Genomic DNA, 15,632 nt, shown 5'->3' on the forward strand with positions numbered 1-15,632 from the left:
TAAATCTATTATATAAGACCTTATATATATACTATAATAAATATAAGCTATAATATAAAATAATTAAGCTATTATTAATACTTATATAATAGAGCTTAAATTAGGTTTTTATTAATCTATTAATTACTATATTTAATCTTATTACTATACTAGTAATAGTAGATCTCCTGATAATAAAGACTTTTTAAATAATAAAAATATTAATAACTTATTTAATAATAACTATTATAATAATACTAATAAAAATATAAATAATAATATTAATATAAATCTTATCTTTAAAGCTATAAATACTACTAGTAACTAAAAGACTAATAATATTAAATATTTTTAGCTAGATATATATAATAATATCTCTATAAAATATATATATAATACTATATATTATAAGGATATTAATATCTTTATTAATTAAATTTAAAATATTACTCTTTATAAGGATAGGAATCTAGTTAAGATTAATTTTTAAGTATATCTTTATAAAGTTATAATTTAATAATTTATTTTCTAGTTTAATATTCTTAAAAAGATTACTATCTATATTATATTTTTTAAAAAAGAATAGATATCTTATCTACTTAAATATTTTAAGCTAAATTTATAATAAGTATTATAAAAGCTTTATATAATATATTATACTTATATTAATATTCATGCTAGTAAAACTATATAGGCTTTTACTAAAGAAGTTATTTATTATTATAAAATAATTAAAATTAATAATTACTTTAATTAGATATTTATTATATAGAATTATTTTAATATTAATCTATAATAATATATACCTGAATCTAAAATTAATATTATACTAGATATATTTTTTAAAATTTTTAATTAAAAGTAATATCTCTAGTAAAATCTTACTTCTAAGTATAATAGTTAAAAGGCTAGCTATACTAGCTATATTTTATTAGATTATAATACTAATATTCTATATATCTACTATACTTATAACTATAATATTAATAAATTTATTTATATTAGATATAAGACTATACCTGTCTAGTCTATTAAACTAATAATAATAGGTTTCTATATAATAGACTCTTTATAAACTATACTAATTAAACTTTTAATAATAATTCTAATATCTATATTAATTCTAATTTTAATAGTAATTCTTAAAATTTATATTAATCCTGGAATTAAATAAATATTTATATTATTAAATAGCCTACTACTAATTCTAAATATAGTATCTAGAATTAATTTACTATCTAAAATATTAAATTTATATATATTCTCTCTAAATCTAATACTTATTCTATATATTATACTAAATTTTTTATTTAATAGAATAATAAATACCCTATTTATTATAGAGAATTTTAAGTTAGTATTATTAAAACTATTTATTTAAATAATAAAGAAGATAAGACTTCTACTAACTATATTAATATATATTATATTAATACTAAACCTATTACTATATAAGATTTAATTATAGTAAAAAATACTTTTAAATTTATTATAGTTAAAAATAATTATATCTTTAATTTTAATAAAAAACTAGATCTTATTATTTATTTCTACTATACTAAAATCTTTAAATTAAATAATAAATTATACTAATATTTATCTTACTTATATATTAAGTAAGCTAAGTTTATATTTATTTATTATATTATCTTTATAATATCTCTATTTAGTACTATTATTATTAAATCTAATATTAAGAATCTTTTTAATATCTATATTTTATAAATCTAGAGATTTATTACTATTTTAATAGATCTAAATATTATTAAAATTTTTAAAAAATTATATTTTAATACTAGCTACTTTTAGTTAGTTAGTAATACTAACTTCCTATAAAATATTCTAAATATTAAAATTATAAAAGCTAATAAAGCTATTACTATTAATAATATTAGATTAAATTATATATTTAATATATATATAAAATTCTATCTATACTTTTTTTTCTTTTTTAATACTAATATTATATCTATCTTTAAATATATTACTATTTTAGTTTATCTAGCTAATATTACTACTAAACTTCTTATTAATATTAAAATTATAGATTAAGAAAATATAATTATTAATATTAGTTACTAGTCTACTACTATTTATTTATACTAGAATATAATTATTTCTATATACTATAAGACTAATAGATACTTAAAATTAATTAAAATCTATTTAACTAAAAAAATTAAAATATCTTCTTATATAAAGATTAAAGTTTCTATATTTATAAGATTTATTATTCTACTTAATAGAGACCTAATCTTTAAATTAAAAAAATTAATAAGATTAGATCTTTATATCTATACTTATCTAGTTAATAATAATATATTCTTTATTAAAGCTTTTAATTTAATTTTTAAGACTATTATTCTATCTAACTATTATTATCTAGATACTATTAATAATTCTAAGTTTATATTATATTTTTAATTAGATCTAAAGTTATAGAACTAGTTTTTATATATCTAGTTACTCTTAAGTAATCTTTAACTATAATAAAAAAATCTAATCTTAATACTATTTATACTACTTTAAAAACTAGTAATAATTATCTATATTATTAATATATTAAATAATTATTTATTAATATCTATTATATTTTTATTAAATATTAATTATCTATTAAAATTTATTAAAATATTACTAAATTACTTAATAAGAATAATATACTATTAAAATATATCTATATTTTATCTAATAGAGTTACTATTTATACTAAATATCTTAAAGCTATTTTCTATTTTACTAAGCTTATATTTTACTATAATATCTAGAATACTAAAATAAATATTAATTCTATTACTTATATTTTTAAATTTTAATAGATAAAAATACTATTAAAAAAAGACTAGAAATACTATATATTTAAATCTAAAATCTATTATATATCTTTAAAAGATTAAGCTATAATTAATAAAATCCTGAATTCTTTATATAAAGCTAGTAAGCTTAAACTTATTATTATTTATATATCTTCTAGCTACTCTATATTTATTATTTAGTATACTATATTTAATTACTAAACTTAAAAAAGTAAAGAGAAAGATTATATTATTATTAATTTATATAATATAAATAAAAAAGCTAAATCTAATTAATATCTAATACTAGTTTAATAAGAAATTATAAAGTTAGTTTATAGCTATTAATATATTACTATTATTAATACTTATAAATTCTTTTACTAATAGCTATTTTATTAAGATTACTAAAAGTAACTTACTATTATTAGTTATTATAGTTAAAAAATCTTTAATATTACTATTATAGGCTTTATTAACTTTATATCTTATATCTAATACTAGATAAATCTAAATTTAGTAGAATTTAAAGCTTTCTATTAAACTTATATTAATAATATAGTTATTATCTCTAGTAAATTTAATAAATATCTCTATTATTTAAATCTTATATTCTAATATCTATAAAATCTAAATATTAAGATTAAATCTATAAAAATATTTATTAGATTTCTATTTATTTAATTACTTAGATAATAAATTAATATTCTTAGTTTTATTATATCTACTAAAAAACTTAAAGTTATTTTATTACTAAAATTTTCTAGTATTTTATAAGATCTTAAATATTATTTTAAATTAACTAGCTAGTTTTATTACTAAATTAAATACTATATTATATAAAGTAAATCTCTATAACTATATAAAATTAAGTTCTTAAAAATAGTTTATTAAAAGACTATATCTATTAAAAATATATAAAGTATACTATTATTATTAAATCTACTACTATTAAATTATTATTATTTTCTAATTTATAAAATAAATTCTGAAATCTCTAGTTCTTTATATACTTTAACTCTAAAAAGTAACTTTATATTAATATTAATATTTTTTATACTATATATAGAGTTATAGTTTATTATATTAAAGATAAATATATTAATTATTCTATCTTTTTTATATAAATAAAAGTTTTATTTATTCTATTTTTAAGCTATTTATTTACTAGTATTAAATATAACTATTAATTAATTAAACTTAAAGTCTCTTATTTTATATAGACTATCTATAAAGTTTATTATTATATTAAATTATTAAAATATTCTACTATTATCTATACTAATTATTTATTAATTATTAATATTTTAAAGTAATTATTATTTTAGTCTATTACTATTAAGAATCTTAACTATTAATTAATTTATACTAGTTAATATTTATAGTAATTTAAGCTTACTATTTATTATAAGTCTAGAAGAGTTAATATTATTTCTAATATTTTATTATAACTATTCTTAAAATATTTTACTATAATAAAATATAGTATCTAGATATAATCCTTAGATTTTAATAATTTATATATCTAAGTATATTATATTTTTATAACTATTAAACTTATTAATAAGTTTAAAGAGTATCTAAAGAATAAATATCTAAATAATTATTATATTTTATTAATTCTTAATATTCTAAAGAATAGTACTAATACTAAGCTTCTCTATATAATTAAAAATAATCTCTTATATATAAAATACTAAGATATTATTAATAATCCTGAAAATAATATTATTATTATTAATAAATCCTGGATCTATATTTTCTATTCTATAGCTTATAAAGTTTTTAAAAAGATTTATAATTAATATAATTACTAAGACTTTAAAAAATATATATAAAATATAAAAGGTTTTATTATTTATAAAAATTAAAAGTTTTTAAAAAAGTATATTCTATATTATCTATTCTATAATACTAATATTAAATAAAAATATAAGCTTTATAGTAATCTTTAACTAATTAATATTATTCCTATACTATTTAATATAATTATTATAGATTTTATAATTATTTTATCTCTAAATATCTATAATATTAATAGTATTTCTTATATTATATATAAAAATAAAACTAGATTTAATACCCTACTTATTATTATTAATAAATTTATAAAGTATATTAATCTATTTTCTAGTTAAACTATCTTTAATACTAAATAATAGGATATACTAATTATATAATACTTATAATTCTATAATTAAAGAATATCTTATTATATTATCTCTAATTAAGATTAAATCTTTATCTTTAAATTTTAAAAAGTTATATATAAGACTACTAGTATAATCTAGTATTATATAATAATATATTACTCTTAAATAGATAGTTAATCTAAATAAATTATTTAAGTTATTAAAATAATATTTTATTATAGTTATATATCTAGTTATTATATATAATTAAGTTTTTTATCTAATATAATCTCTATAATTAATAGTTTCTATAATATTATAATTAATAAAATATTTTACTATTTATTATTTAGTCTTAATCTATATACTTTCTAGTATATACTTTATTATTTTTTTAAATAAGATTTTAGCTCCTGCTTTAATATTAAAAAAATATATAAATTTACTTATATCTAAATAAAATAAGTCTATAATTATTATTATATATCTATTTTATTTAAACCTGAAAGTTAAGTATATCTTTATTTATATAAAAAATATAATTTATTTATTATTATTAATATTATCTTAAAATTAAAATCTTATTATACTAGATTTTTTATAGTTATCTATTATATTAGATATCTTATATATAAATTATCTAATTTATTTAATTTATAAAATATATATCTAGTTATTTTAGTTATTTAACTTAAACTTATATCTATAAATTCTAATCTATATAAATATAAGAAAGTAAAATCTTTTATTATTTTTAATATTTATTTTCTTAAAGACCTTAACTATTATAAAATTAAATATATACTTAATTACTAAATTTATTTATATAGTTAAAAGTATATTCTCTTTATTAAATATTATATTTAATAATTAGGCTATAGTCTTAAATATAATTAATAAATTTAAAAAAAGAATTTTACTAGTACTAAAAAAATTATTATTAAATTTAAATTATTCTATAATCTTAATTATAATATTTAATACTTTACTTATTTATTTATTAAGTTTAGCTCTAAGTCTTTACTATCTTATTTCTATTATTTAATTACTATATATATTTAACTATAGTAAAGAAGCTTATTAAGCTATTTTTAAATCTATTCTATTATATTTAATTCTATTAAATTCTATTATATAGCTAATAAAACTATTATATTCTTAAAAATCTCTATATCTATAGTAATACCTGTCTTTTATTACTTTATTATTATAGCATGCCTATTATTATCTTACTTTACTTAACTTAAGCTAGTATAGATTTAGCCTAGTTAATAGTTAGTTAATTATTCCAGACCTGCTATTTCTGCCTGGCTGTCCACTTTAATTAATTAATTATCTTTCTCAACAACTTCAATTCCTACATTCTATTCTTAAAAAAATACTAGAAAGATAGATTTTAATAGACTATTTACTATAGTTATTCTATATTATTAGAAATAATTAGAATAGACCTATAAAAGAAAAGCTATATAAATATAAAAATAGATTTTTATAATTATTTAAACTACTCTATAATAAACTAATAGCTAGCTAATCAATAAAATCTATAAATTTAGATAGCTAGTCTAAAAAAATAAAAAAAAAATTAATAAAATATTTAAATCTTTTTAATATTAGTAAAGTTATCTAATATAATATTATTATTATTCTTAGCTTCTTAGCTATTTTTTTTTATTGCTATCTTATTTATAAAAAAAATAAAGATCTTATTAACTAGCTTAATAAATACTAAATATAAAATATTAATTATTATAATCTCTAGATCAAGACTAGTATTACTATTATTATAGTTAAAACTAGATAGTATAGAAGCTTCTAGTATAGCTAGAGCTATCTTAATCTTTTTTTAACAGGCCTAGAAAAGTAATATTATTACTTCTTTAAAATTCTCTTTTTAGACTTATTATTATTCTTAATAAAATAAAAAAAGAGCTGCTAGATAATCTTTATAAGTACTAAAATTAAACTTAAAAATAAAAAAGAATTTTTAATAAATAACTCATTATCTTAAATATTTATAACCTATATAGGATTAGGAAAGAAGAAATAAAAACTAAAATTAGGAATGTATATAAAATATTAGATATTAGGCTTTTTTTATCTAGAACTTATACTAGTCAATAGTATTAATAATATCTAATATATAAAGATAGATAGAGATAATAACATAAAAAATTTAAAGATCTTAAATAGTCTTAAAAAAATAGAAATTTTATTATAAAAATAGTAATATTTTTTATATAAAAATCTTACTATCTAATAAATTTTAAGAAAATTATAATAAATTAGAAATTTACTCTATAAATAATTTAATAATAAATAGAGATATTTCTCCAGGATATAAAATAAACTTAAAATAAATTAATAATAATAAGGCTTTATATATATTTAAATATTTTCTAGCTTTTTCTAGACTACTAGATTATTAAATCTTTCTAAACAAGACTATTATTAATAAGATAAAAAAGATAAATACTAGATAAGAATAAATAATAACTTACCTAATATATATAGAGATCTAATTATTAAGTCCTTAAAAGTTATAAATTAAATATTTACTACTATTACTAGCCTATATATAGTTAGAGTATACTCTAAACTAGATAGTACTATCCTAGTATTTAAAGCTAATAATATAAGATTAAAATACTCTTCTAATTTAATAATAACTATAGGTCTAATCTTTAAATAATTTCTTATTATAAAAATAAAGAATATAACTACTTTTCTAGTAGATTTTTTTAGGACTTTAATAATAGAATATCTATAATAATTTAAAGACTAATTAGCATTATAAATAATAAAAAGATTTAAACTATTTTAAAACTAGAAGCTATATTAAAAAAAACTAAAAGTATTAGTATTAATACTAATTAAGACTAAATAGAAGGACTTACTAGTATTTATTAAATTAAAAATAAAGATATTAGATTAAATATAAAATAAGACTTTAGTAGACTTAGCCTTTTAAAAAAAATATAAAGTTTTAAGTTATAATAAATAAATATAGGGAATATAAGCTTAAAAAAATAGAAACTTTAATATAGTAATATAAAAAAAAGAAATATAATAGATTGAATAATATAGTAAAGCTTTAAATCAGGATAATAATAATAATTATAGAAAAGAGAATTAAAAGAGAGAAAATCTAATAAATAAAATATAAATATAATAATTAATATATTAATATCTAGATATATAAAAATTCTCTTAACTATAATAAAGATTTATTAATTTACTTAAAAAATCTATTATTATAAAGAATCTAGTATCTAAAATATTTAAAATTATAATAGATTTTTTTTACTCTTATTTTTTCTATATTAGTCTAATATAAGTATATAAAAAGTTTTAATAAAATATTTTCTTAATTTTAATATTTACTTTATATCTAGCTTCTAGTTATTTAAAATAAGATAATACTTAATTAAGTCTCTAATAATTTAGATTTAACTTTCTTTTATATTAATTTATAGATAATAGCTTAACTAATAAAAATAATAAGACTTTCTAAGTACTATTTAATTAAATTTTAAAATAACTAGATTTAATAATAATCTATATCTCTTTATCTCTAATTAAGAATTAATATCTATATAGCTTTATATCTAATATATTAATACTTATTATTAACTAGCTTTATATCCGGGATAAATATATATCTATAAAAATAATAAAATATAGACTATCTAGATAGATAGCTAGAATAAATAAGAAAAATATAATTTCTCTATACTAATACTTAAAGATATTAATATTTTTAATATATATTAGGGATATTAATATCTTAAGATTCTATTATTAGTTAAGATAAGTACTAATATCTTATTAGATTATATATAGATACTTAGATAATAAATAAATTAAAAAAAATAATACTAGAAATATATTTTCAGGCCATACTTCAGTATTTTAATAGCTTTAATATTTACTGATCTCGGGATGTTATCACATATACTAACTAGTTAAGTAGACAGTTAGAATAGAAAAATATTAAATATTAAATACTAGAGATTAGAGAAATTTATATTATATACTTTAATATTTTTAAAAAAAAATTATCTAATATTTTATATTAATCTAATCTAGCTAGTAGAATATAATAAACTTTTATTATAATCTAAAAATAAGATTCTCTTACCAGTAATCTAAATAAATAGTAAAAATAAATATAAAATAGAATTAACTCTAGATAAGATCCTTATTTAAAAAAGAGAAATAGATTAATAGTAAGAAAAAAAATTATAATAATATTATTATCTTATAAAATAGTTAAAATATTTAAAACTAATATAGAAATCCATTAAAGTATAGAAAATTAAAGATCTAGTAGATATAAAAAAAGAATTATTAATTACTAGATTTACTATAAAAATACTATATATCATGAGATAGCTCGCGATCCATGTAGTCTTTTATAGATATAGCTAGTTTATAAATATAGCTGCTACCCCCTGTTATGCGCTGCCACCTGCGGACGCTATACAAGCGTGCCTGAGGCACACTGCGGCGGCCAAGCAGCCACCACGTGACATACAGACACATATTACGCCGCTGGTTCTCAGCTAGGAGAGCCAGCGATTAGTTCATTTGAATACAGACCTACCCTCTACCAACCACGTATCACGTCTCTATAATCCCTAGAGAACCGCTATATTAGTATTGCGGCCTCACACCCCCTATAATTAGAATAATAAATATAATAATAATAAGATTACTACTTTCTAAATTATAATTTATAAAAGTTAAGTTATAGAGGTTCTAGCCTTCTCTCTATATAGTTAGCTAATAACATATAGCCGGATGATTCAGCAGTGTCTTGCTGTGATCCTGTGACACTACAATCCTAGACTCCTAGTTCCTGTCTTATTTTAGCATGAGTTCATAACTTCATGACTGTCTGAGTCACTATCAAGTATCAACCTACCTCTTACTAGTTTAATATCAATATACACCAAATAGCTTTTATCTCTGCCTCGTAGATTCTACGAAGATATAAAACCAATACTTTTACTCTTCATTAAGATCACCATCTTGCGACAATTAGACTGACACCGCCCACCAATCCTTGGCAGTCATCATTCAACGCAGCAAAACAGTTCCATGATCATGATTAGTCATACAAATCAATATAGTTAACTAGTTATCTATCTAATCTCAAAAAACTTTCCTCCGACATCCAGATTTACCAACAGGTGTGATCACACCCACTAAAAAATGCCCTTAAGTTATAATGGCAATGACGCCTTCTCATTGCCACTTGCAAAGAGACAGAAAACAGACACAGGCAGTACTGCTTGTAGAGTTCCACAAGATACTGGGTCTAAGATTTTTTCGCCTTTTCGGGTAAGTTTTACATTTTCTCTGAACAAGCCCTCGAAAACTATAGCTGAATAATTATGACCAGACGCTTGGGTTGGTTTCGCCAACCGCTGTCCCCTTTACATACGCTCGGCTTGGAAAAGTTACTTTTCAAATAACAACATCCGTCGGCCGCTGTCTTCATACCTATGACCTACGTCAAGGGCTCAAGTTAGTATTTATTAGTCGCCCGCAAACCCCGCGAGATATTACCGCCACATTCGCGTGGCAAGATAAAGTATTCGCAGCCTGGGGGGACGCAGCGCCAGGAGCTCCTAGCGGCATCTGGGTTTTCAAGCGCGGGAAGAAAATTGCATCACTGGAAATCCTGGCCGACATTCCTGAGCCGATTGAACATCTGGTTGTTTTCGGCTCGTGGATTGTCGGATGCTGTGGAAACTCGATCACAGTGTGGAAAAATGGAACATATGAGTATTATACATCGCTTACTCTTACACGCTCCAGCGGGACCTCCCGCCAACCCGCCTATGCGACTCGAATCTGCAATGTCCCAACTTATCTTAATAAAGTTTTCATTGGAAAATCCGATGGGGCTGTTGATATCTGGAATTTAAAGACCGGGAAACTTATTCACACCATTCTCCCAGCCTTCCCCAGCGCGGGGCCAGTTACCGTGCTTCGACCAAGCCCCGTGCTTTCAGTTATCGCAATCGCCTATGGAAGCGGATCAATCGTGATACAAAATGTGGAAACCAGTCAAATAATTTTTTCATTCCAACCGCAAACGTCTCATGCCCGAGCCATAACGTGTATCGCCTTTCGGAGCGATGGTGCCGGAGCGGGAGAAGACGGTCGTGAGGCTGGGGTGATGGCAACCTCCTGTGTGGATAGTGGAGATATTACACTATGGGATTTGAATGACGGTGGCCGTGTAACGGGTGTCCTTCGCGAGGCTCATAAAGATCCAGGAGACAGCACGGGCTCGGGCATAAACCACATGGAGTTCCTAGATGGCCAACCAGTAATTGTCTCCACGGGGAAGGATAATTCACTTAGAACTTGGATTATCGATGAGTCTCCGTTTTCCCCGATTCCGAGACCTCTACACTCCAGACGGGGCCATTCGGATGCCATAACTACCATCTCGTTTCTACCACCATCCACCGACGGCTCAGAATCAACAGCGAAATGGCTACTGAGCGCTGGCAAAGATAGCAGCTTGTGGGGATTCAGCTTACGAAAAGACAGCCAAAGCACCGAGGTATCTCAAGGCTCTGTGAATCAAAGGGCTAGAAAAAGGGGCCAATCCCTGTCAAACCAGACGAATCTTAGGGCGCCTGAAATTACTTGTATTGCATGCTCCCTTAATCGGGACGGTGGAATGGGTGTCACGGCATCAGGCCCTGTTTGGTCGAACCCAACAGCTACCGGCACGATGTCGTCGAATAGGACTGGATGGGAGAGTATAATAACGGGCCACCGTGGAGACAAGTATGCTAGGACCTGGTTTTGGGGTAAGAAGAAGGCTGGACGCTGGGTATTTGAGACTGGTGATGGGACTGATGTTAAGGTGAGGCAAACTGACCGTACAACCCAAACTTTATCCTAATTTGCAATCATGACAGAGTGTCGCTATATCCCAGTGTGGTACTTTTGCAGTGATTGGATCTGCAGGAGGTTCCATCAGCCTGTTCAATATGCAGTCTGGGCAACATCGGCAAAGCTATCCTCGAAACGTTAACAACAAATTGGGTAATGAAGGCGTCGGTCCGGTGTCCCAAACAAATATTTCTGCAATGCATACAAAGGCTGTCACTGGCCTGGCAATTGATAGTCTAAATCGGACAATTGTCAGTTGTGATCTTAACGGCAAGGTCAAGGTAGGATTTCCCTCAATATCATTAACCTCCATTCGTTGCTGATTGTGTGCCCACGCTGCCCCAGTTTTGGGATTTCAAGTCTGGTTTGCTCCTTAGTGAGCTTGACTGGTATCCGATGACGGCCATTACAGCTCTGCGATATAGCAACACAAGCGACCTGGTTGCATTTAGCTGCGATGATCTTTCAATACGTGTTGTTGATGTGGAAACAAGAAAGGTAATCCGTGAACTCTGGGGTTGCGCAGGACAGATCAATGACTTGACTTTCTCTGGCGATGGGCGGTGGATAATTGCTGCTTCTATGGACTCCATTATTCGGGTGTGGGACTTGCCGACTGGCCATCTCATCGACCTTTTCCGCGTAACCAGTACGTGCACCTCGCTGACTATGTCTCCCACTGGAGACTTTCTAGCCACGGCGCATGCAAATGGTGTAGGAATCGGCCTCTGGTCGAATAAAAACTTGTTTATGCCAGTGTCCACAAGAAATCTTCAGGTAGATAATTTGTCGGATACTGGCCTCCCTACCTCATCGGGCGAGGGAGGTGTCGGGATCATTGAAGCAGCCTTCACGAAAGATTGCGAAGAAACCAACCACGACGGCCCGGTCCTATCTACGGAGCAGCTCACTCAAGAGCTGTTAACGCTTAGCGTTGTCCCCAGAAATAAGTGGCAGACCTTGGTTCACATGGATTTGATCAAGGTATTGTTGCCCTTCCCTGCTTCCCACTCGGGGCCTACCTGAAGCTGGTCCAGATTTCACGTCTAACAACTCCATAGGAGCGGAATATGCCCAAGGAACCGCCGAAAGTGCCCGAGAGAGCCCCGTTCTTTCTTCCTACGCCCCCAACTAACGGTGCAGTTGGTAACAACATCAATGCACAATTACCAGGGGACCTGACACCAGCGGAGCCTTCACGCATTGCCAAAGTCCAGCTTTCTAAAAGTACAACTCAGGGCTCTCGGCTCGCATCAATTTTACAAGCAGGCTATCTGTCTGGGAACTTCGACTCCTTCTTTTCCGAGCTGAAATCATTGACCCCAGCGAAACTGGAAGTGGGGATGAGGTCTTTAAGTCCACAAGTAAAAGGGGACCAGTCTGAACTGTCAACCTTCATTCTGGCATTGTCTGACCGCCTCGCTTCGAAGAAAGATTTTGAACTCGTCAATGCCTGGATGGCAGCGTTTTTAAGGATACATTCTGATGTTATCGCAGCGTGCTCCGAGTCGAGCGAGAGTACCGAGAATACGCTGAAAAGCGCCCTTGGTGTTTGGAGTCGGATCCAACGGACAGAAATCCAGCGCCTGGCAGGTCTTGTAAGCTACTGCCGGGGTGTTGTTGGGTTCCTCAGGTCCACTCGGTAGAGAAGGCCGTTTGTGCTTAAGTGCTTTACGAAGGTTCCTAGAGGCCCTTTCATGTCATTGAACTCAATATACCATGCGCTTTCATTGCTCCTGTAATAATTCATATAAGTTGGACACAGTTTTGAGTGACTGCACAGGCCTCCTGATAGCGTTTGCAAGAAATGGAGATGTTTGAACGTTGTCTATCGCGGCCCCATTGCCATTGTCTGAGCATTCCAACTGGATATTTTGCGCCAGGGACTCAAACATATCTGACAGTTGGGTAGTTGTAATATCAACACTACACATTTCTGTGCGTTGGTGGACAGGATCCATTATGATATGTAAGGGTGGAAGGCCCTTCAAAATAGCCTCCAACCCCCCCGCCACTGTACCCATAGAATTTGAGAGTTCAAGAACCTGCTTCAAAACCCGTAAGGAGTATAAAATAGAATATATCTGTGCTGATAGGTGAATGTCTGCCCATTCGAGCCGCTTACCCATGTACCCAACTCTCAGAAACTGCTTCAGTTTTTGAAAATATCCTTCATCAATTCCAGAATCCGGACAGTAGGAATCGATGACAGCAAATAGTATCCAGAAGTATAGAGATCCACTGTCTTTTCCTAGGCTGGCCTGAAAATCCTCCAGACGGGCCTGAAAAGATTTTATTTGAGCTGAAATCATCATTTCGTCCTGAAGTTGTATTTTCTCCTCCGCGATGCGCTGGCCGCGCCGAGTAAATTCAACCACGTAGTGATGCCTTTCACTTATAGACTGAGAGAGGTTTAGTATTGAATATGCCACGTTTCGATATTCGCGGCCTTTGACCCATGCACATCGCTTTGTATGGTCTTCACTCATGGTTGCGAGGTAGACGTATGGACAATCCCTACCCGCATATTCACCTCGCAATTCAAACTGCCATAGCAATTCCGAGATCCTAGTATCGCAAAATCCAATTGATTGTTTGGTAGCTTGCGCAAGCGCGCAACAATGGTCGTTTTGATATTCGTCGATAAACTCTCGATAGTTAGACAGCTCCGCTATAGAGGTCGCGTTTTTCGACCGCCGCAGTAACTCTCCCAAACCAATTTCTGGCTGGGATTTTAGCTCGTATGCAAGCGGGAGCAGGCTGGAGACACCTAACCGCCGGGTTGCTTTGGAGGGGCGCAGTATCGCTGCCCTTATTTGAGATATCGATGGCTTGGAGGGCTCCCACCTACTGAGTTCCACTGAATCCAGAAAAGCGACAGAGCCACGGTTTCCAAGATCGTAGAGAACGAGGTCCGAATCATTCGTGAGTATGCAGCAACCCATGATCTTTGCCGCATGGGCACAGCAGGCATCAGCCTCCCCTGGTACCATGGTCGCGAGATCTGCCCAGGGAAAACGTTCATGATCGTCAAATACCTGCAGTGGTAAAGTGTTTTTGGTGGCTCGTGTGATATTTGCCCCGTTCCAGCGACACTTCAGGTCTTCGAACACAGTTGAAACCATAAAAGGATTAGCAGGAATGTTACTGTACACAGCAGGTGTTGATCGGCGGCGCAAAATACTTTCTGGCTGAACGGTTCGTTTATACCCCGGGGATATAATCGGTTCGAAGCCGTTCTTGGTTTCGGCACAGAATACTTCGAGTTTTCTTCTTTGGTTTTCAAGTCGGGCAATGCGGGTTGCATGTTTCCGCGCAGGCAGGGCTCCATCGAAATATATGTTCTCGCTGAAAAAGAGTTAGCTCAGATGTATTCAGAATCCACAGTGTTTGTGAGTACATCTTAACGCCAAGCATTTCCAAATGCGCCAAATATAACATAACCCCCTGACTAACTTCATCGCAGGTCGGCAGGGCTTCAAACCTATTGGGACCAGTTGCTGAGAACCATGACAGTAACCGGGAGTAGACACTGTAGACTAGGCTAGGCCCGTCAATCACAAGGGAACTTATGCATTCAAGGCCCTCATCGTTGCAATCCGTGCCCCCTTGAAACAGGACCGGTTGACAAAATGATAATAAGTGTTTTTTCAGTCGCGGAATTCCCATTGCGAGCGAGATACCTAGGTTTTGAAGGGGGCAAAAAATCCTTTACCTCGAGACCGCGGCACGGCACTATTAAGTCTATTCTCTATCTAGAGAGCTTGGGAGTGGGTGGATCCGGGCCACCTGTGCGGGTATTCAC

At 27.4% G+C, this 15,632-nt stretch overlaps 2 protein-coding genes across 2 annotated transcripts; one reads left to right on the forward strand and one right to left on the reverse strand.

The window, feature by feature from the left end:
- Positions 1 to 9,715: 9,715 nt before the first annotated feature.
- Positions 9,716 to 13,939, forward strand: ASPVEDRAFT_44827 (rRNA-processing protein UTP21). The gene is made up of 5 exons (XM_040813150.1): positions 9,716 to 10,252; positions 10,314 to 11,798; positions 11,854 to 12,108; positions 12,173 to 12,811; positions 12,889 to 13,939. The coding sequence occupies exons 1-5, from the start codon at positions 10,124 to 10,126 to the stop codon at positions 13,471 to 13,473; spliced, it is 3,093 nt and encodes a 1,030-aa protein (XP_040671112.1). The 5' UTR covers positions 9,716 to 10,123; the 3' UTR covers positions 13,474 to 13,939.
- ASPVEDRAFT_86706 (uncharacterized protein) lies at positions 13,555 to 15,496 on the reverse strand (the record flags this gene model as incomplete). The annotated part of the gene is made up of 2 exons (XM_040817900.1): positions 13,555 to 15,175; positions 15,228 to 15,496. The coding sequence occupies 2 exons, from the start codon at positions 15,494 to 15,496 to the stop codon at positions 13,555 to 13,557; spliced, it is 1,890 nt and encodes a 629-aa protein (XP_040671113.1).
- Between the last annotated feature and the right edge of the window lie 136 nt (positions 15,497 to 15,632).

The sequence above is a fragment of the Aspergillus versicolor genome (assembly GCF_001890125.1).
Source record: "Aspergillus versicolor CBS 583.65 unplaced genomic scaffold ASPVEscaffold_9, whole genome shotgun sequence".
Taxonomy (NCBI): Eukaryota; Fungi; Ascomycota; class Eurotiomycetes; order Eurotiales; family Aspergillaceae; genus Aspergillus; species Aspergillus versicolor.

What these genes read in the sequence shown, in the direction of transcription:
- ASPVEDRAFT_44827 (XM_040813150.1), top strand. Translation starts at nt 10,124, where the DNA reads ATGCCCTTAAGTTATAATGGCAATGACGCCTTCTCATTGCCACTTGCA. An exon ending in GTGATGGGACTGATGTTAAG is followed by an intron (nt 11,799 to 11,853) that starts GTGAGGCAAACT and finishes CAATCATGACAG; the next exon opens with AGTGTCGCTATATCCCAGTG. An exon ending in ATCTTAACGGCAAGGTCAAG is followed by an intron (nt 12,109 to 12,172) that starts GTAGGATTTCCC and finishes ACGCTGCCCCAG; the next exon opens with TTTTGGGATTTCAAGTCTGG.